We start from the raw sequence: 23844 nt of genomic DNA, 5'->3' as shown, positions 1-23844 counted from the left end.
AGACCGGAGACATTACGACAATCCAGAGGAGAGGGAACGTCCGCTGTTGGAAGCCGCTGCCAAGCAACGGCTAGTAAATAATTGACTGTGGACACTAGCGCGTGTGCGTGTTTTATAGTGAATAGTAAAGAGTAGTCGTGCGCTGTATCATAGAGTCCAATAAATGCGATCATCAATCCAAAACCCGTCTATAGTCACGCTCAAACATGTAAAAATATTTTAACAATGCATTTTTACGTGCTTGAATTATATAGTATGGGTAATAAATTCAAGTAGACGTAAAAGAAAGCGATCGTGGCTTATTTTAAAGGAGTATCTCGAATTTTTCAGGTGCGTAACCACAGCGGAACCACGCGGACGATAACCTGTCTCTTGGCCGAGAGTGTGACTTTCCTACATAGCAGTAGTTCCAACCTCATGAACGCAACTGTCGGCAAGGTTGCGCATTTCTAACACAATTCTCAAGGCGAATCAGGACCGTACTCATGAAACTGCATGAATTCTACACTTCTTGGCCTGACAGAAATGAAATGTCATCTCATTCCTACGACCTCTTTACAGATTAATATTGCCCTCCCACGTGTGCCAAGATCTTCAGAATTCTCTCATCTCTGTAGGTTTTCAGCGTAAGTCGTACACGCATTACTCATATATTCTATGCACACTATACCTCACTCGTTTCAATCGCTCTTCATTTGTTCACCTTGATAACAGTTAGTGAAGACTCATTAGTGAAGGTTCATTACGTTTCTTATTATGTAGAATAGGGATAGCGACTGGCTGTGGCCTGGAAGACTAAGGAGTCGGAGTTCGAGTCCTGGTAAGGTTAATTTCCTCTTCTCCACGTCGTCTAGACCGGTTCTGGAGCCCACCCAGCCTCCTATTCAGTGGGTACCGAGGGCTCTAACAACGGGGGTAAAACGGCCGGTGACCATTCACCTCCAACTAGTGCCGAGGTCAAGAAAAAGTGGATCTATACATCTACTCCCCCATACGTCTTCATGACGTAGTGCTTAATTAGTTAAGCACAGGGACTGTCTTGCCTTTTTTATCTTATTATGTAAATATGTCAATTCTCCATGTTCATACCACGAGGCAGTTCAGTCAGGGTAATAAGCCTCACATACTGGGCTTATTATATAGAATTTTCAGCAACAAAACCTACGCAACATACACACCAAATTTCAACATTTTAGCAGGATATCCCCTTAATATAAATATTTTAGTTGGCATACAGATCCCTAACCCACCTACATATATTTTTAATACCTTTTAATATTACTTTACATACTGCTAATATATCTTTAATATTCTTAATAATCTTCCAAAATGTTATATATAGTATACCCTTATTTAAATCTATCTTTTTATATTTTTAATCATGTACTCGTATTTGCTATTTTAAATTTACAAAGATAAAGGCAAAGTTTTTATGTTAATATTCAATACGACGCGTTGCACCGATAAGAATCCGTATCGGTATTTCAGTAACTATACGTAATCCTGCCTGATGATGGTCATTTATGACCGAAACATATTGCAGTAATAAAGATATAATGTAATAACTGAAATATTTGTTGTGTTGACGGTAGCATAGTTCTTAATCATTCATTCATTGATCAGTAATCTGTCAGACGACAAGTCCACAGCAGAGGACTTTGTTGGCATCCGTTACCAGACAACGGCTAGACATAGAAGGCATAGAAGACTTAGCGTGTGCTATATTGAGATGTAGATTGTGCGAACTAATGATAGTCGTCATCATCATCAGTAATCTGTCAGACGACAGGTACACAGTCTCTTCCAAAACAATTCCTCCACTTAATGCGATCTAGACAATATCCTCTTCTGTCCCCAAGGTCATCCAGCATCATCTTCCTCCTCGTCTTCTTGTCACTTCTATCCGCCCCTCTATCTTTCTTTCAATAACTTCTTTTAGAAGGCAGTTTCTGCGTAAAACATGACCAATCCAATTAGCCAATTAGTATTACGTCATAATTAATTGTAGTTACTAGTTATAAGCCTTCAGTAAATCCATTTACCAATCTAAACCCTATTTCTAGTCATTAGCACGTGACATTAATGTGTCGGTGTTTGCTTGGAGGTCCTGACAAAGACCAAGAAACATTTCAGTCGGGATAGTCCAGATAACTGTAGAGAGAAGGCTCTTCACACCCCTGCTGGAAACTTCTTGTACCGGCAGAAAAACATGGTGAAAAGTGAGATTTGTCACTCGGATATTCTATAATGTCTGAGTCTGTAAGAAACTCCATTAAGTCTTAAAGGAAAGAAAAAGAAATGAGCGTGCTGAGCACTAATCTGGATGGAACAGTCCATTACGTTGCATAAGTCTTCATGTGTTTTTCACTGCAGAAACAATATTATGCGGATATTCTCTATTCCTTCTTCGTCTCTCCTTACTTATTTTGTTATTTATTTTATATATCAGGAGATTCCACTTAAATCCTACATAAAACATAGGTTTCAAGGAGCTCTCAAAATAAACATTTCTCATTCAAATGATGGCAGATGACGTCTCAGAGACCGTTGTTGGCAGAGCCATCTACCGCCAGAATTAGTTATGTTTGCAGTCAGAGAGTACAGCGCTCCCCATAAGAGCTACGTGTTAACAGCATAGCCATAAACCATCATTATGAATTTATTATACTGAAAAAATATATTTAAGTATTCATCTATGTGGTAGGGTCTGCACACACACACAATCAAAGCATAACTTCAAAAAGTACAAGTTCCAGCACTCTTATAAATACAAAATGTTCATGTAAATAACTACAGCTGATGATTCGACGGAGACATTATTGTTGGCAGATCCACCTATCGGCGGAATTAGTACTTCTTGTACACAGCTACTACAATGCTCTGTCGAAGCACTGTTACAATAACTTCTCATTGCCTTATTGTTAATATAAACAGAGAACAAATTTATTTCATTATCCTCTGTCTCTCTTTGGCTGTCTGCATTACATATCTGTGTAGCTATTTACCTGTCTGTTAAGTCTATCTATCTATGTCTGTCTGTCTACCTACCTACCTACCTACATACATACATACATACTTACATACATACATACATACCTATCTACCTATGTGTGTGTGTCTCTGTCTGTCTGTCTGTCTGTCTGTCTGAGCCTCTTTATTAAATGAACTAATCTCAAAACACGAATCAAGTAATTTTGACGAAGCCACAGCAATTTTGACTTTCATTGAAATCTCGATGTATACACTTGATATTCCTAATTAAATTTTCCGTGATTTTCCTACTTTCCTCCGTATGAATTCCTGTATAGTACTTTAAAATCGCCCGCCACTACTTCCAGTCAGTCCTTCCTGTTTCACAGAAAGTTATCATCTTCCATAAATTTCAGAACCAAGTCTCTGCAGATGATATAGCGTTATTCAGTTATCTGTGAAGAATCTACGCTCATAAAGTGAGCGTCATTATGGAACGCCGTGTGATACGCGCGCGGTGCAGGCATCAAACAACGTTCCGCCTGCAAGTGAAATGAGACGTGAAATTTATGGATTGGTTAACATTTAGGTGGGAGCATTCCCTTCTCTTGGATTCCTTTGAACTAGTTCCGGTGGAGAGCATGAGTTGCATGTCTGTCTAACCGCTGTGAAACGTTTTGTGCTAGGCAACATAACATGTGTAGGAGGGTACGAGTGACGAAAATAAAGCGTTCTATATCGGATGATTGAATTTATTGGCACTTCGGTTACAATTTCTCTTAATTACAATTAGTAGAGCGCTATTGATGATTTGCACACTTTACAATTCACCGTTACACAACCACTAGGTCTCTCAGTTTCCACTAGTCGTCTCCTAGCAGTGGATCTCAACACAGAAACCAGCGCTTCAGATCACTAAGAAGTCTTCTTGCCACTTCTTGTTCAATCACTCTGGAACCTCGGAACTCAACTAAGAACTCTTCTTCGCCGCAAGAGGACTCGTGTTATATAGCCGCAGCACGGACAATGCAGAAAACACAGATGTACCGTTTCGTAGCGTAGATCACACAGAAATCACATCACATGATAGCTAACACTACTGGGGTTGACGTCATTGCGCATGCGTGGAAATCTGTTTACCTAGCCGTTGCCTAGAAGCGAGTTACACAACCCCGTTGTTACAGTGTTGCTTGTTGGACAGTGTATGTATTGCGGGCGTCCCCTAGCAATGGATTTATATGTCACATTATTGTCGGGTATTTATGGCCGTGACTTATAAGACGGGTTTTGGATTGGATGACTGGATTTATTAACACCTTTTACAATCTTACGGCCATCAGCTGAAGCTTTGATCGTTTGACTTGAAACAAAAACTATACGTAATTTCTTTCTGTCTTTTGCAGGGCCTGGAACTTAAAGGGCAGATGGTTTTTTGTCCTGAATCGGATTCAATCTTATTTGTTGGCTCCCCGTTTCTGGATGGTCTGGACGGTCTCACGGGCCGTGGGCTGTTTATCTCCGATATTCCTCTGCATGACGCAACGCGTGACGTCATCCTCGTCGGAGAACAGGCCAGAGCACAGGTCAGTTCCGCTTCTAGTTCTCTTATTTATGTATGAGAGAGAGATCATCCTCCTACGTTATGCTGGCTACAAGCAGCTACTTGCTTCACTCCAAAGTAGGGTCAGCTGCCATGTTTTAGGGCATGAAATGGGAGAATCCTGGAGCGAAGAAGATCCTTGGATAAACAGGATACAATTAGGATGAACAAACCAAGGAGGATGAGATGGGGAGAGAATGTAGCACATATGAAAAGATGAGAAATCCATAGAAAGTTTTTGTGGGTAAACTTGTAGGAAAGGGGCTACTTGGAGTATCTAGCGGTAGAAGGACAGATAATATTAAAGTGGATCTTAAAGAAATAGTATGGGGCTCTGGACTGGATTATCTGTCTCGGTATAGGGACCAGTGATGGATTTTTGTGTACGTGGCATAAACTTCTTATTCTTCGTCTTGCGTAGCACAACCATTGAGGTCCAAGACGCCCTGTTGTAGAGATTTCAGGACTTGAATTACAGGAAATTGGTAGAGCTGCTTGAGTAAAAAATCGGTCCGTCACAGAGCCTCTACATACACAGGATAGCAAAACACAGGAAAATATAAACATATCCGTGCTCTAGGTGCGATTCGAACACACGAAACCAGTGTTCAAAGGCAGAAAATAACACACTCCTTTGAGCACGCGGTCACTGTGCTTTGCAATGATCCTTCTGGGTGCATAAAATTATTGGAATTTCTTGACTAGTTGAGGAACTATTAGCTTTTGGGGGAAGATCCTACTCCATGGAGTTAGTTGGTTAGATAAGGCAACGGGGAAAGTAGGCCGCTTTTCTTTTGAAAGCTCTTATAGAGCCCGAGGGAAGAGTTTTCTGGAGAACCATTTGAGTAAGATGTTGCTCGGGTTAGAGAGAAATAAGCCAGTTTTAAAGGGTTGTGACGATGTTATATTACCCTAGGGACTACAGAGTTTCTGGTCTTTTCCCATCGTCTAATAATATGATAGAACACAAGGAGAAAAAACATTTGCGCCGAAAGATCCCCTGTGTAATTATTAAAATGCAGTGACACATCGAAGAAATGAGAGAGGAATATTGGACAGGCAATGACGCCTTAGGGAGATGAAAGATAAATACTAGAAAGGCAGTGAGGCACTGAGGTGAACAGCGAGGAATGTTGGACAGGCAATGAGACAACAGGGAAATAGGGGAATGTTGGACAGACAGTGAGGCTTCAAGGAAATGAGACAGGAATGTTGGATATGCAGCGAGACGTCAAGGAAATGAGACAGGAATATTGGATAGGTAGTGAGACATCAAAGAAATGAGACAGGAATGTTGGACAGAGTAAGTCATCAAGGAGGCCGCGCCATAGCTCAAGCGGTTAGTCGCTGGCTTCCCACCGCGGCGTCCCGGGTTCGATCCCGGGTCTGGTCAAGTGGAATTTGTAGTAGACAAAGAGGCGCTGGGGCAGGTTTTCTCCGAGTACTTCGGTTTCCCCTGCCACTCTTCATTCCACCAATTGCTCCACAATCACCCTCACCTATCATCTGGGGCTGGTACAATAGGCTAGAATTGGCCGCAGTACAAGGGACTTAGTCCTACCCCAGTAGCAATAAAAAAAGTCATCAAAGAAATGAGACAGAAATTTTGAACAGGTAGTGAGGCATCAAGGAAATGAGATAGGAATGTTGGACAGGCAGTGAGACATAAAAATGAGATAGGAATGTTGGACAGTCAGTGAGACATTATAAAAATGAGACAGGAATGTTGGATATGCAGTGAGAAACCAATGAAATGAGGCAGGAATATTGGCTTGACAGATATTGCTGAGATGGTAAGAAAAACTATGAACTGAAACACCAAGGAGATATTGAAAAAACTCAGAGCTTCGGATGAAAGATCGGAACTCAGAAGTAATTATCTGCTCATGGATAGCAGTCCAATTTGAGAGAAATTGGCAATTAAGCATCGAAATGTTAGGCTCCATCTTGTTCACTCTATTTCACAGTAAGGACCGGTCAACTTGGATCAAATAGTAACTTCCTACACTTGCATTCGAGAGGTGTGCAGGTCTTAATTTCATTAGAACATCTGCTATCCTGCTTGAAGTTTTCGTGATTTTCCTCCACCTCTCCATTAAGAGGCTGGAATAGTACTTTAAATTAGGCCATAATCCCTCTACCCCTCACCCTTCCCGATTCATTATTCATTAGTCTGCTTACCATGTGACACTATATAATTTGAGATGATGACAGATAATAATCGTGACAAATTCATTAGAGACAGTTATAACTGATGAAGCTTCATGTAATTAATAAATGAGAGGTGATTTTGCCCTGATAATAATCTCGGGCTGTCAAAAGCGAAGTTACGAATTCTGAATAATATATAATGAAACTTATATACTAAAGTGTATGATAAAAAAATAAACTCTATAAAACTGTAATTTGTAGTGTGTAGTTTAGTTCCTTTATAAAAAGAAAAATTTAATTTAAAATCAGTTCACTCCAATAATTAAAATTCCAATTGTAATTGAAATTAACTAGAGCAGAAGAGTGTACACCAGTATGGATTACATATATATCTACCAAAGTGTGTTGTTGTTAATTTTTCGTACCTGAATCTTCCCCATGTTCTGTTTTTCATAAATAATTGATTATTACACATATGGATTTATTTTTGCAAATTTAATCGCACTGCTTATATTCACCTCGTGCAACCACAAATTAATTACATGCACTTAAGAATATGTTATATTAGGAAAGGTTTTCAAGAAGACTTGTATATGTCAGTGTATCACTAATGTACAATAGTTATATTTTAAGAAAACTGATTAATTTCACCTTCATGCGAAATACGAACTACACAGAGATTACTCCAGAGTAATGTTTTTCAGTCGTGGGACAATTTTGAAAACGACTTTTCAGTTGGAAAAATCATTTGTGAGGGTTTCGTATTCATTGACCTTTTGAATTTATTATTAATTTATACATATATAACGGGAGCGGGGATAGCGCAGTCGGTATATAGACGTGCTACGAACTGGAAGACTGAGGGGTATGACTCATATGAGCAAAAATTTTCTTTTCTCCACATTATCGAGACCGGTTCTGGGGTCTACGGAGCCCTGTATTCAGTGGGTACTGGGGCCCTTTCCCCAAGTGTGTAAAGCTGACTACTCACCCGAACTAGTGTCGAGGTCAAGAATACGTGGATCTACACATCCACTCCGCTAAACGCCTTCATGACGTAATGTATTAGTGTTTAGGCACTGGGACAACTTTACCTTTTTTACACATATTTTTGCTGTCCGCATTAGGAAACTTAGATATTTTAAGGAGTCATTATTTAGTCAGCGTCGAGAAATTGTTCAACAGAGTTCAGCCACGAGGCGAGCTTCTTTACGAGAGAACTGTTCGATGAAGAGACAAAGTAATCGTATTAACTGATGTGAACTATAGCAAATTCGTTTCGGCATTTGTAATAAAGGGGGATAATTTTGTCCTTGTGTTCAAGTAACTAAGAACCATACCATGGAAACGTATGGGGAAGAGAAGGTATAGCTCCAGCATTCTTCACCTCGGACCTAGATTGAGGAGATTTGTCAGCTTCACGTCCCGACCGCTTTCACCCTGGGGAAAGATCCGCCTTTACCCACTGGATAGGAGAGCGGATGGACCCCAGAGGCAGTCCAAACACTATTGAGAAGAAATAAATATCCTGCGCCTGTCGGGAATCGAACCCCGCCCGTCCAGCCAGTAGCCCATTACTGTAGCGGCTGAACTATCCGGCTCAAAACATTGTCACGTATGAGGGGTTTGCGTGGCTAATAATAACGGATTCTGGATTAGGTGATTTTATTTATTGGCACTTCTTTACAATTATAGCCAATTACAACAACTCACAATCGATTACTGCCTACGACCCGCTCCATTCCTTACTGGACTAGGAGTGTCTTCTCTTCTGCTGCCACGGGCGACGAATCATTGCCCACTCAGTGAGCTCCTTACGAACGAGTTACGACTCTTTTATAACTTTCATGCGGTCCGAATATAGGTCACCATCTCAAACGGTTTCTCTGTTAGTCTGTGTTATCCGTTGCAGCAGAGACGCCTGGTGATCCCAAGAATCTGTTCTCGTGGAAACACTGTTTGTTTATTACTCGTATCCACGGAAACCTTTTTAAATATTCGTTGACATGAGAAAGCGTTTCAGCGAACCGTTGATTAGCAACTGGTCATATACATAACAGTATATATTTATATAAAGCTAAAGGTAAAGGTGGCCGGTCACGGTAGCCGAGCAGTCTAAGGCATGTACTGTCTTCACTCGATTGGAAGCCCGGATCGTGGGTTCGAATCCAACTCAGGGCATGGATGTTTAGTTTGTGTGTGTGCGTTTTTCTGTGTTTCTGTACAGGTAGAGGCCTTGTGACGAGCTGTTCACCCGCCCAAGGAGTCCTACCGAATGTGTAAGATCTAAAAAAAATTGAAGTGAACGGAGAATTTCATGGAGGTAAGCCTAGGCCCACTGGGGTTGTAGTGCCAAGGAAAAAAAAAGTAAAGCTGCCCCTGTGCTTAATTAGTTACTCGTCACACCATATAGACGTACGGGGCAGTGGCGTTATAGCGCCACCATTCTTAACCTCGGCACTATATGGAGATGAGTAGTCGGCTTCACGCTTCTGCCACTTTACCCCCAGAGAAAGATTAGCAGTACCCCTTGAATACAAGGCTTGACGGACACCGTGACGAAAGAATCTTGCCTCTTCTCCGGAATTGAACCCCGACCTCCAGCCCGTAGTCTGTCACTATACCGACAGAGCTATCGTGACTTTGGAAACGTTTGTATAGGCCATAATACAACAAGTCATCCAAAGTCGCTAAGTAGTTTCATAAATTAAATATAATGCATAGACTGGCATAAGACCTGCAGTTTATGCGTTTGTCACGTACTTGTTAAAATGAGGGCAATTTGGCTCAGTTTTTTACTTGTATTTTTGAGGGGTACGGTTTGAATTTTGGGCGGAACACTGATTGACTGACTGGTGTCATTCGTGGGTGTTCTCAAGAGTTCCAGGACACTTCCGGTATAGTTTTCACAATTAGGCTGTACAGGTTCCTTCCGGATCCTTTCAAATTTATTATTACCGAATCATTCATCAATGTATAACTACTGACTACATCGTTGCGTAGACTACAAATAAGTACACATACATAAAGGATAAAAACTCTGTGACCTTAGTCCGCAAGCGAACTATACCGACCGAGCAACAGCCGCTTGTCGGCGAAGTTAGTGCCAAGTTTAGCGGATAGAGGGTGTTCAGCGCAACGGATCCCCACAGCCGTTAATCTCGGTTTGCTAGACCGAAGCCTATATTTCCTTGATATAGCACCTTAATTATCCTCACGAGGCTGAGTGGACCCAGTTCCCGACCCACTACTTCTCAGAAAATCTGGGTCTGGGAGCCCTGACCGCTAGACCACAGAGGCGGTCACATAAAGGATAAAAAAAAAATTATATATAAAAGGAATGGTGTAGTACAAACTAGTCACACTCTTTTTTTTATTATTTTTGTATTCCTTTATGCTCCGTGTATGCATCACCATTGCCTTTTCGTATCGTTCCCTATTCACCTCGGGTTTCTCACCCATCCCCCCCATTATTTCTCCTTTTATGTGATTCCTTTAGACAAGAAAATCCGGAGTCTTCTATTCAAATTATAATGTAACACAGAATTTTCCTGCATCAACTTCTGACGAGAGGATTTTAAAATTCATAACTTTGTGTTCTCAGTTTCATTGAGCGTTATTTGAAGAAGAACGCCCTTGTACATCCACAAACCCCCACACGTGTTATGTTATAAAGGCGTTAGTGAAGACCCCGCAACAAAGGAGACAGCAATATACAAAGTTCCAAAGGTGTTGAAACTAAACTCTGTTGTGTCAGTATCCAACAAGTGTTACAACACTGTAAAAGTGTTTAGTGTACACTTAACAGGGGCCTTAAAAAACTAATTAATTAACGAAATAATTAAGAGGTTCTGGGAACTCTTGACAATACGTATCGATACAGGTTAGAAATTTCTTCATTACAGGTCCTCATAGCCGGTCACGGTAGCCGAGCGGTCTAAGGCATGTACTGTCTTCGCTCGCTTGGAAACCGGGATCGTGGGTTCGAATCCCACTCAGGGCATGGATGTTTAGTTTGTGTGTGTGTGCGTTTTTCTGTGTTTGTGTACAGGTAGAGGCCTTGCGACGAGCTGATCACCCGCCCAAGGAGTTCTACCGAATGTGTAAGATCTAGAAAAACCGAAGTGAACGGAGAAGTTCATGGAGATAGACCTAGGTCCACTGGGGATGTAGTGTCAAGAAAAAAAAAAAGATGTCCTCATAAGATAAGTACTATAAACAGTCTTGGCAAAATATATAAAAAGGTTTTCTACCCGAATAAAATACTAAAATGAGTAAACACACATTTTGCTCATTTTTCCCCCCTTGGCACTACAGCCCCAGTTGGCCTAGGCCTACCTCCATGAACTCCGTTCACTTCGGTTTTTCTAGATCTTACACATTCGGTAGAACTCCTTGGGCGGGTGATCAGCTCGTCGCAAGGCCTCTACCTGTACAGAAACACAGAAAAACGCACACAAACATCCATGCCCTGAGTGGGATTCGAACCCACGATCCCGGTTTCCGAGTGAGCGAAGACAGTGCATGCCTTTTTCGCTCATTTATGCCCCATTAAAATACCCATTCAAACCAATCTATCGTGAGCCCAACTCTATAACCGTCTTCACGGTGTTAAACATCGTGAATGACGGGAGTACAGACATGTATTACTGACCTCAACGCTGGGGTTCGAATCGAGAAACCTCTGATTACATATCTGGCTAGAGCAGCCTTCACACTTGATACGTTGTATAGTTTCCAGCTGACCACTACCTGTACGTACACATGCGGTCCATGTCAGGGTCAGCACACCCATTACGTTGCGAACGACTGGCTGCATGTGATAGACCATGAATGGAGGCGTACTGAAAACACCCCGCGCAGATAAGCTCCTATCCGAACTCTACCCCGATAAACCTACTAGTGTACGTTAAAGGTCATGAAATGCAAAATTGTCCCAGTACTTATTTCATTAATCAATTGATGAAGACGTGTGGGGTGAATGGAGGTCTAACTTCACTAGGTTGTCCTCAGCACTAGAAGGAGGTGACTTGTTACTTTCACGCCCCGGCTGCTTTACTCCTTGAAAAGAGTCCGTGTTACCCATTGCATAGGAGACTAGGTGAGCTCAAGTGCCGGTCTGGGCGTCATGGAGAAAAATCTTCTCTTCCGACAGTTGAGCTCCGGCCTTCGAACTCCGCCTGAGCTATCCTGTTTCAGATTAGTGTTATTAGGGTATTGTAGCGTGTGGGCCGTTTCTGTGCAACGGTTATTAAACGCGTTCTGGCTGTAACGGACAGGAGCGCAACACTAGATGAGCTGTGTTTTTATCTGGTCCGTGCCCAGATGTTATAATCAAGAGATAAAGTTAAACTCAATCGGCTCTGCACGGGAATCTGTAAAAGGAAGACTTCTTCGGTGCAGTCGTAGAATTTCCACTGTTAGAAGTCGTTGCCAAGGAACGGCTTTTGAAGACACAGCAAGCTGGAAAATGTTTCAGGGTGCAGAGCTCTTCTTGCTGCCTGCTTCATGATAGTTTCTTTCATAGCTAATCGCATGTTCCGCCTAAACGTCGTTTGACTTTCACCGGCGCAGCCGGCGTTATATCCACCACTCAGAGAACCTCACATCCATAGTAATCCTCTTTCTTATAGGCCGATTACAGAGATAATTATGTCCGTGTCTTCCAAAAGGACCAACAAATTATGAACTCATGTGGACCATAGTGACCGCAGCGCTGCAGCGGCAGAATTTGCAAACGGAACTTATTTTGTGGATACGCCTCGTATTTTTGATCAGAGGAATACAAATAATACTTAGAATGGAATTGTTTATATAAAATAATAAAATTTATGTGCTTTATAATACAGGACGATCTATTCATAAGTGCTGTGACTATAAAATCGCTTCTGTTAAAAATATTTTATTCGAATTCTATCAGTAATTAAGGAGATATCAAAAAAGAGTAAATATGTAATTAATTCTCCATATTAACTTAATTAAATCGTTAAATTTCTACAAGTCCTAACAGACAAATTAAACTACTATCTATGAACGTCTCATAAGTGTATATATGAAAACGTCCTCCTTGATTAAGTCTAATTCTCGGTAAATATTGACTACATTTCACAGGTCCACATCAGAACATATCAGTATACGCAGAATAGACACGATATTTCTAAATAGAAAGCTCGTCGTTCGATCATAAACTATTACATAACATACTTGAGTGAAGCGTCTTCGATATTTCGTTGCTATGGAAGCCTGAACGTGCTTTCATCTCACCGTTACAAAACTTTATATAGAGAAGCTTTGTTACAATGCAGGTTCAAGAATTCGCTCGTACGTGCGTCGTTGTTTGGGACGATATTTATGGTATCTTAACGCTTTCTAGCATGAAAAGAGCGAGTTCAGGAAGTGAAGGGAGGAGCAGTAACGAGAGATGCTACATTTCACACGACGACACAGAAAACTTTTCTCCTTTGAAGGCTCCCAGGCAATGCCTGCTCGTCCATCTCGAGAGAGGTAAAGCGCTGGGAAGTGGGCCCTGTTTCAGGCCATCAGTAAAGGTGAGAAGTTTTGAAGGGTCTTTAATGTGTTCCATCGGAATTTAATAGTAACTTTGGGTCGGCTATACACGTACTTTAGGAAGTATAGACTACAACGGGGAAATTTGATTTAAAATCAACATTTTGTTCTAGGGTTGATGAAATCTACGGAAAACGGAATTTTCCTTTGATAGAAACTGACTTGTAGCGAGCAGTCAGAAGTACAGGAAAGTTAAACTCAGTCTCAGACGATGGGTCCCGTGTTGTAGCTTTACGGCACGTAAAAGAACCTCATGTCCCAAGGGGACCTCTGAGAGAAATTCAGGATATTTCCCGCCCAACAGTAGTCTCTAACGCCTCTGGTAGATGGGGGAAGCATCGAGATACCGCTGAGCCAGTAGAGGCCGTACTCGCTGGCTGAGTCGGAACTGATGGCACGCATCAGTCCCGGTAGGGAATAGAGACCTGTAGAATATCACAGGGGGACGCACAATGGACCAATATCTGGTCTAAGTGCATGGGGAAACCCACCCTCTCCAATAACAACAACAGTCTCAGACGAGGATCTTAATTTATTAGTCTAATTTCCTCATTTTGAAGAAAGTAAAAGAGGTTTATGAGATTCTTTTACTGTCTATGTGTGTAGCTGTCTGTCCATCCGTTTATCCTCCTAAATTCTGAGGCTAATGCGATCACTTTGCTGTCTGTATAACTGTATATCCCCCCAAATTTTATCTTTTTTATTCAGTTCGTATCGTAAAATATGTAATTGGTTCTTCACAGAATTTTCTTTTTATTTACCGTTTGTTTTGAGAAAAGATGTCTATCTAAATACTTACTTACTTACTCATGAAGCTGAGCCCTTCTGGAGGAGCCGCCAATTCTGCAGCTACTCAAGAATTTCCCAGCATTTTATGGAACCCGAAGGTTCATTACCGTGTTCACAAGAGCCCTCCACTTGTCCCTATCCTGAGCCAGATCTATCCAATCCATCCCATCCCATCCTATCTCTCTAAGATCCATTCTAATGTTGTCCACCCACCTACGCCTTGGTCTTCCCTGTGGTCTCCTTCCTTCTGGCTTTCCCACCAATATCCTATACGCATTCCTCGTCTCCCCCATTCGTGCTACATAACTTGCCCACCTCATCCTCCTTGACTTGATCCTTCTAATTATACTTGGAGAAGAGTACAAGTTATGAAGCTCCTCATTATGCAGTTTTCTCCAACCTCCTGTCACTTCATCTCTCTTCGGTCCAAATATTCTCCTCAACACCCTGTTCTCAAACACTCTCAGTCTGTCTATCTAAATATCCTTTAAAAATGTATTCCTTGCCTCATAGAAAACATACTTCCTTAACTTAAGAAATACCAACTTGTTAATATTTTATAGATATATAATTCTTTTTGTGAGAATCATACAAAACCTATAAAGGAACTCTGTGGATGTGGTACAAACCATTATGGTTCAGGGGAAAAGGACTGTAAGTAACTTAATTATGATAGGAGACCACATCTGCCCCTTTCTGTGTCCATTTCCAGCCCTGTCCCTAGGTCAGTGCTCCACAGCGGAAGACACATACACCGCTGTCCAAAAAAGTATCTGACTTTATTTTTTTCCGCTGTCAGTAATGGCCAAAGGGGTGGGAAAACTGAGCGTAGCGGTAGAAGGGACCTTCATGCGCATGCGTGATTTTTTGCTGACTCGCAACACTGCCGGATGCGTCTCTGGCTACCAGATAGCGTAGTGGTGTAACGCGTGTTCGTCGCATTCTCGTTTCGCTCAAGATGACAGAACGCTTGGAGCAGCGATATTCATAAAGTCTGCATTCCATGGCGTGTACATAAAGATATGTGAAACAGGCGAGGATGCGATGATGGTTGCTGGCGACTACAAGTCAGGAATTGGGTCACATTCAGCTACAGTTCTTAGGATCTCTGTTTCTGGCAATAGACACGTAGCAGACTGGGCTTCAACGGTTTTCAAGTGCTACGCTGACAAATATCTTGGACATTTTTCATATTCTCATATCGTTTAAAGGAAAACAACGACTCTGTTGCCGCCACCAGTTAAAATTATGAAACCTTCGGTGTTGGGTTCGTAGTCGGGACGGCTCAATCGGTATAGCGAAGGAATACGAGCTGGACGTCCCTAGTTTGATTCCCAGCAGGACAAGTTGTACAAACAACTGGCCGCTTGTCACTTCTCACACCCTCGAACCCACCCCCTTGTCTGAAATTTTTCTTCTGCACATTCAAGGTTACTCTTGGTCTTCTTCGAAGTTACGTGACACTTGCTTTAACAACCCTGAATACCATGACCTAACATTTCCCATATGAACATAGAGGCCTATTACTTCTATTGACACGAATACTTTTAAAAAATAGACCATAACCTCATATTCAACTTCGTTAAATAAAGTATATACCAAATTCCGCGTTGATGGATTATGTATTGTGGGATATAACGCCGTGTAGCCTTGTAAATTTCAACTGACGTTTCTGAGAAGCATAGTGCCTCTATTCAAGGCTCAAAATTAAGTAAAAAAAAAAGAGTCCCACCGAAGCGTACAGCAAGCAGAGAAAGAAGAGGATATATAACTCCGAAACGTCGGTTGCTTTTACCAGACTGCACGACGATATATCCCGAAAGATAGAACTCTTCATAACGACCGCTATGAGAACCCTGGATCCAACAAACTGTGTGGTGTTTGCATAACCTGATGACGGTGACGTCCAGGGGATAATGTTCTAGGGCAGTCATGTTCGTTGCAGATAACATTACATCGACATGTAAGGTGTGATATCTTCCGTGACATGGATATTGCGACTCAACCAAACGGATCGCTGGCAGTGTTATCTTCAGAGTGAATGTGTGAGCATTCACAAAATGAGGTCATGTTAATTAGCTGTCCAGTTAAACCTGGATAGAGACGTCATTATAACACGTAAACTGAATTCGCCTCAAATCTGAGACATGTAGGGCATGCGTGTTTAGAAAGGCACCAGATAACTGGTGACTCTTACTACAGTTAATCATTTTAACATTATCCATTCTTCCGTTTTTAATTTAAAACTACGTTTCGGAGACTACCGTATTTACGCATCTATGGGCCACACATTTTTTGCCAAAAATTCAAGAGGAAAACTGGGGTGCGGCTTATATTCGAAATATTCGAAATCACACTTCATTTGAAAAAAATATATTCATAATTAGTAATACAGAGTGTTCTACTCCTGAAATAATATTCCAAGAAAATTATTTTTTCTATAATTTCTGTCTGAAATTTGTGCTGCGGCCTATACATGCGTAAATACGGCACATTCTCAGGTATAAAGCCTAATCAGTTGGGTCCAATCGATATAGCTAGTCACTATCTCCAGACACAAGATAAAATACAGGGCAGGTTATGTAAATCAATCACAACATAAACCATCTACGGAAGACAAAAATTATATTTCGTCACAAAATTTTAAATCCTATTTATCATTTTAGTTGTGGACTTAGCTTGGGCCCGTTGTTACTGCGGCCTCAAATTGGCCTATTTTTCAAACCAATGTTGACTGAAAAATATGGAACTATCGCAGAAAGATAAGGGGACAGATACTGCCTCCGTACACATTGTTCGTCACAAATCTCAAATAGTCTGCCCTAAGATTAAACGAACCCGGGACCTGTGGATCTGTACCCAGGAACTCTAACCATTAGACCACATATGCGGCTGCCGACAAACGACATTTCGAGGCGAGAAGCAACGAGGGCTGATACTAGGGAACATTAAGTTAATGCCGTACAGTAATTTATTAACAAATATATATGTAATTTTTTTTCCTTGGCACTACAGCATCAGTGGGCCTAGGGGTACCTCCATGAACTTCTCCGTTCACTTCGGTTTTTCTAGATCTTACACATACGGTAGGACTCCTTGGGCGATTGATCAGCTCGTTGCAAGGCCTCTACCTGTACACAAACACAGAAAAACGCACACACACAAACTAAACATCCATGCCCTGAGTGGGATTCGAACCCACGATCCCGGTTTTCAAGCGAGCGAAGACAGTACACGCCTTATACCGCTCGGCTACCGTGACCGGCAGATATGTAATATCTCAACTCTTATTATATTAATAAACATGCTTTAAAATTTTACGTTAAATATACTATAGTACAACTATGTATTAATTTAGAACAAGGAATGATTATGAAATGGATTGAAAGAAATAAGTTTCACTTTATGTCTTTCTGTAAACAGTGATGAATTTCCTTCTCCCATAGGCATACGCAATTACCCCCTGGCCAATATTAAACACTGTTTAAATATTGGTAGTAAAATATATTCCATAAGGTTATGCAAATAATAAACATCAAAAGCAAGCAAATTAAAATAATCTGTATTTATTTCCCGTGTGAAATATATTGCTTTTCTCTAAAACCCATGCCATAGCGAGCTGTAGCATGCAAGCAGACCCATCCACTTAGTATTCCACCGTACATAGGATATATACTCAAATATTGTTCAGAGATTCATTTGAGCCTACATTGCCCAATTTGTCTCTTTTTACAAGGTTAATTGCACAACTAAAATATTATGACATTCAGCAAAATTGTCTTTACATATTTCAGCGTGGATAGCTCTTGCTATGCAATGATTGCGAAATGGGAAAATATACCAGAGGATTTTCTAGGCAACGGCTCGTAAACTCCTTCCAGCGGCTACGAATATTGAAGCAATAATCAAGGTGCTGTTAAACTATAAAGATGGAAACGGTGTTTGCTGTGTTATGAGCAGAGTCAGTCAAGTACCTGAGAGGAGATAGCTGGCAGGCAGTTTTAAACTTGAGTAAGTAAAGGAAGGACCTAAGCGCAGGAAGCTGAAGAATCTCCACGTTAGAAGCCGTTGTCAGGCGACAGATGGTGAAGACACAGCAGGCTGGAAAATGTTAGGGATTGCTGTTGTGATTTCTGAATTGTGGAGATAGCGGTGAAGCTGGATATTATCTGTAGTTCCGTGTGGTGTGATATAAATGTACGTGTATCAGTAATTGCTTTCACCATTCCAAACCCTGTCTGTAGTCACACGCCCAATATGTGACAGTAAGTTTTCTTATTACCGAAAAACGCCCTGTAGTAGTCAGTTTTGGTTCGTTTGCTGGAGAGCATCTGTTCTAATGTCGATACAGAGAAGTTTCATGGTTTGTCAGAGCCCGTCCCGACAAATATTGGAACAGTACCATAATATGGCCCGCATCATTTTGGTGCATTTTTCATAGCCACTCTATCATTCCATTCCATAAACGAACCTCGCTCTCGAGTGGGTAACGCCCGTAATATTCGGGAATTCCGGGCTTCAAATCTGGACCTTGACACCGTGCAGTTCTTCCCAGTTATTATCGTCGTTTTTCCAATTTCTCGATACCACATACTCGTAAAATCAGTCCACGATCGCTTCCTTCCAGATCCTTTAAAATTCATTACTTACTAATAATTCTGCCATTCGATTCTGTATAAATTCAGCTGTATTATATAAATAAGTGAAGTGTAATATCTTTGTATGAGGTACGTCGTAGCGTAGTTGGCTGAGGGACTATGCTACAAGACGGAAGGCTGCGGATTCGAGTCCCGATAAGGTCTTTGGATTTTTGCAATTGATCTAATTCCTTCACCCTCACTATGGCCCTGGGGTCGACTAAGACTGTAACAGAAACGAGTACCAGGAATCTTCTTAGGGGGAAAAGGCGGCTGGCGCGTTCTGCGAGTCGTTTTTCTAGAAAATGTGGGAGCCTCGACATCTCACAACCCTGTGGGCCTTCCCGGCCTGTTACAGGGATAGCTTTACTTTTTCCGTATTCTCTACGAGCCTGTACGTAGTCCGATAATTTACAGACCTTTCGCAGCAATATGGACCGCCTCTATGGTCTAGTGGTAAGAGTCCCTGGCTACAGATCGAGAGATCATGAGTTCGATTCCCGGCGCCACCAGATTTTCTGAGAAATAGTGGGTCTGAAACGAGGTTCTCTCAATTTCATGAGGATAACTGAGGATCTACTTGAATTGGAAAGTAGCTCAACGGAATTTTTCTGAATTTTTATCAGACTACAAGGCGTCAAATCTTAGGACATAATACTCTTCAGTGTCCTTTACCTGAACTTGATAAGCAATGAATCATTCTCTTGTTTACCGCCTAAGCAATTAAATAAATGTTCTTAAATAAACGACTACTTCTTGTTGGCTCTATGTGCGATATATCGGGGCACGCAGTAACGTAGTTGGTTGAGGCACTATGCTATAAGCAGGAAAGTCGCGGGTTCAAGTCCCGATGAGGTCATTGAACTTCATTCAATTTACCTAATCCTTCCAGCCGCACCATGGACCTCGGGTCGACTCAGTCTCTAAAAGAAATGAGTACCAGAAATATTTTTGGAATATTCTTGTGGGTAAAGGGCGGCCGGCGCGTAAGGCTGACAAGCTTACCGCCATCTGTGAGCCGGTTGTCTACAGAAAACTTGGGAACCTCAACATCTCACAATCCTATGGGCTTCCACGGCCTCTTACAGGGATACCTTTACTTTACTATGTGCGATATATCTGTCTTGTATACAGCAGTCATAGAATGTGCATGAGATGAAGGTTATTTGCCGTATCCCTTCTGAACGCGTGGAGTTCAACTCAGTTTCAACAAAGTCCGTTCTATCTTATTTGCTACCATGGGATCTCAGGCGAGAATGGAACTGCCCTTAAATTCTTTAAGAAGAAACAGAACAGGTCAAACTCAAGATCTGGAGGAATACTGCCAACTTATCATGAGTGAGCCATAACGGTTTCTCTCATCTTCTTTACGAATTCGGGACACGGTTTTCTAGACCGATATTTTAGAGTTTTACTCCTTCTTTGACAACAGACTGAAAGATATTCACAGTATCAGCTTATTTCTATTAGGTCAACCACAATTTCAACTTAGTTTACGAAGACCAAAAACTTACATGTCATATTAAAATATGTTTGCTTATAAGTTTCTTTGGAGGAGGGGACTAGTAAACTGGTAGACGTGACTGCAGCCTTGTCATCCAAGTAACTTTAACTTTTGTGCTACATTTACGACCTAGAAACACGTTTGGAAAGTTAAATTGAAAATCGGGCGACGAAAAAATGCATTGTTTATTGTGTTTGCTGACTTTTATGGAATTTATGATGAAGAGAATTTCGAGCACAAATTTAAACTTCAACGAAAATCTGAAATGTTATAACAAATTTCAAGGAAATTATTCTCATATTTACATTTTAAATATGTTAGATTCTTGGATACACAAAGGTAGGAGCAGAAGAAATGCCTGTTGTCAGAGGAGAATTGAAAAGTATCCTGAAATGCAAAAAAAACTGTATGTCCTTTCTTAAGATATTATGTCTATTGGGACACGTGGTAGCGTAGTTGGTTGAGGCACCACGCTACAAGCCTGTATGTCGCGGGCTCGATTCCCGATGAGGTCATTAGAATTTTCAATTTACCCAGTCCTTCTAACCTCATTATGGCCCTGGTGTCGCCTCAACCCCTAATAGAAATGAGTATCAGGAATCTTCCTGGAAGTAAAAGGCGGCCGTCGCTTAAGACTTGACAGCCTCACCGACATCTGTGGATCGATTTTCTAGAAAATGTAGGAGCCTCGACGTCTCACAACCCTGTTGGCCTTCACGGCTTGTTACAGGGATATCTTTACTTTTTATTATGGCCTTTCTTGAGAAGCTGATTTTTATTTCGTTTTTAGGGAGATTTTAACCTGAAGCTTAATCACAGCCTGTGGTCTTATATTGTCGAGATAATAAATATTAAGATTCCAGTCTTCTGGACACCCTACAGTCTGGTGAATAAGGTACTAACGTTTCGGAGGAATCTGGTGTATCCATCTTCAGGGTACAGTACGTAGCATAGTAGAGACCATGATCTTTGTCTCCACGTTCACAAGAGCCTACTGTTGACCCCTTGCTAAATCAAATCACATTTTCGCAATATGTTTCTCAAATAACAAATTTAATATTATCCTCCCACATATGACTCAGTCTCCCAAGTAGAAGTTTGCTGAAAGATTTCCCATCAGAATCTTATGTGCAATTCTCACATCCTTATGCGTGCTACATGTCCGACTTCTCTTAGTCTTCCTCGTTTCATCGCCATAATAAGAAGAATGTCACATGTTATTACATGCGAGGGAGTGGTTATAATGTGGAAGGAAGTTACAAAAAATCCGCAGAGATGAATCTTTACGATGAGTCCAGGGATTCGTAAGAATGGATAGGATTAGCCAGTGATGAAATATGAAAAGAATTTCAATCACAATTCGGTAGAATATAAAATGGAAGAACATAGAGCCGATGGTTCTACCAGCTGCAAATAAATAATGGTACCGAAATAGACTTCTATTAGGCTTATTGGTATTTGCGTGCTTAACTCACTATTCAGTCTTGAAGATGGAGGCAGTGAGTTTCATCGCAGTGTCCGTAAACTTCTTCCAGACTACATGGCATTATACCCCAAAAGATAACACAGTTACCGCCATGAGAACCTCGAATACAGCGGACTTAAAATGCGGTGGCATGTAAACCCGTTGCAACAGAGGAGCGGTGTTTCCTGTGCGGGCAGCGAAGAGATATAAGCAGCACAAGTTAGGCTGGTGAGCTAGTGAGTTGGATAACCACTGGGGTTCAGTTGTTGTGCGCTGTTGCTGTAAGAATCTGGAAGCTTAGACCGAGGACAGTTCGGTAACCAAGAGTCAGGGGAACGTCCGCCGTTGGAAGCCGCTACCAAACAACGGCTAGTGTAGACTATAACAGATTGAGAAGACCTAGTGTGTCCTATAGTGATTTGTGAAGTGTGTAGAACAATGCAAGTATAATTCTCATTTGCATTTACGAGTTGTAAGTGTCGAACTAATCCCATTACGAATGAAAACCCCATCTATAGTCACTAAAATCGTGAAAACGTATTTAAATCATGTGCTCTTCATATGCATGATTTTATATGTCTGATATAATCAATACCGAGGATAATTATTCTTTTGTGTACTTGTTATGTCACAGTTAGAATTGCATTTGAGGGCTATGTACACACACAGATGCAGGAGTTATCTCTGCTTTAACAAAACAAGTACGAATCTCAGTAGTTCCTATCATTCGTATAAATATACCTTGGCGTTTTTATGAACACAGTGTAGCAGTTTGGTTCTACAACTCTTTTCACTTCTTTTGATACATACAAAATGCACTTTGCAAATGGAATGAAAACTTTATACTTGATCTCTCAAACATGACTAACAGTCCTATTTTTATTCTTAAATATAATAAATAAAACAGGATAAAGCACAATGTATTATTATTATTATTATTATTGTTATTATTAAATACCGTAAATTTAACTTCAATATTGGATTGGTAAACTGAACCAGCGTGCGGACACAGAACAGCAGGAGGGGGAGGGGTGCGCTTATGAAAATAGCATTGCACTCTCTCGGTCCATAAAAGTCCTCCGAAACGACGGTTAACTTTCACCGGAATGCATAGCTTTTCACCCCATAAGACAGTAATTGCTGTAAGATTCCCAAACCCAAAAGTTTTTCAGGGTTTAAATAATCGGAGTTTTGCAGATTATGGTCATTTTAAGTTCTGATAGCATGTAATTTTAAAGATGTATTGGAGATACAGTCTTAAACAAAAGTAGCTTAAATTCCAATTTATCGAATATCTGCACTCTGCATGTCTTAAATAAAATCAGAAACGACGTAAGTGTAGAGTCCTAGATTTTTAGTATGGGAGTTTTTTTATTTTATCGTTTTTTGTTACATTTATGTCACTCATTCTAATAAGATTGTGAGAGTGAATAATATCTTGATCGAACCTGAACAAAATTGGTTGAATTTAAATTAATTTATTTTTATGAGAATTAGTAAATCACGTTTTGATATACATAAAATGGTTGTTATTAACTATATTTATGAAAATTATTAATTTAATTTTGTTCGCTTCGTTTATTGAAATATTCTTTGCAAAGAATTAAACTTGACAACATTATAGTTTTTAAAAAGCTGGCTGCCTTGCTCAGTTCAGTGGTCCCACATGAGCGGACCAACGCCACAACTCAAGCTTTAGTTGAGGCGTTGTACAGTTGTAGGTTAATTGTAGCTACATTTCTCTTTGTTACATTGTGTTTTTCGTCCATTGCGATGCCAAAAGCAATTTATTTTGTGAAGGGAAGAAAAGTACTAAAAGTACATATGAGAGAAGACGCGTTCAACAGAAAATTGATTGCGCACCTTATATAAACTCGCCATAATTTCTGCTACACTATTTTATAATTGTTTTGAACGTTGCCGCGCGTCTACATTCAGTAGCTTGCAAATCGAATAAAAGTTGAAGTTTCAGTACGTAATTGTTAATTTCTCATGAACGGTGTAGAGAATGTAAATGCAAATAAGAGCTAAAGGATCCTGACGATGGAGAATAGATATTAAAACTAAAATTCTGTTCATGATTTGTTTATTCCGTCTTGCAGTGCATACACTTATCTATCTTCTTCTCTCACTTTCACTACATGTTTCGGCATAAGAATGC

At 40.8% G+C, this 23844-nt stretch overlaps 1 protein-coding gene across 1 annotated transcript in view; it reads left to right on the top strand.

Annotated features, from left to right (window-relative positions):
- Positions 1–23844, top strand: part of LOC111863428 (head-specific guanylate cyclase) — a 366348-nt gene that overhangs the window by 258502 nt on the left and 84002 nt on the right. The window contains exon 6 of the mRNA XM_023849758.2: positions 4374–4553. Coding sequence (XP_023705526.1) covers positions 4374–4553 — 180 coding nt within the window. The remainder of the gene's footprint in view (positions 1–4373; positions 4554–23844) is intronic.

This window comes from Cryptotermes secundus, unplaced genomic scaffold (genome assembly GCF_002891405.2).
Source record: "Cryptotermes secundus unplaced genomic scaffold, Csec_1.0 scaffold964, whole genome shotgun sequence".
Lineage (NCBI taxonomy): Eukaryota > Metazoa > Arthropoda > Insecta > Blattodea > Kalotermitidae > Cryptotermes > Cryptotermes secundus.
Note: the sequence above shows the minus strand (reverse complement) of the source record. Positions and strands in the feature narration are given on the sequence as shown.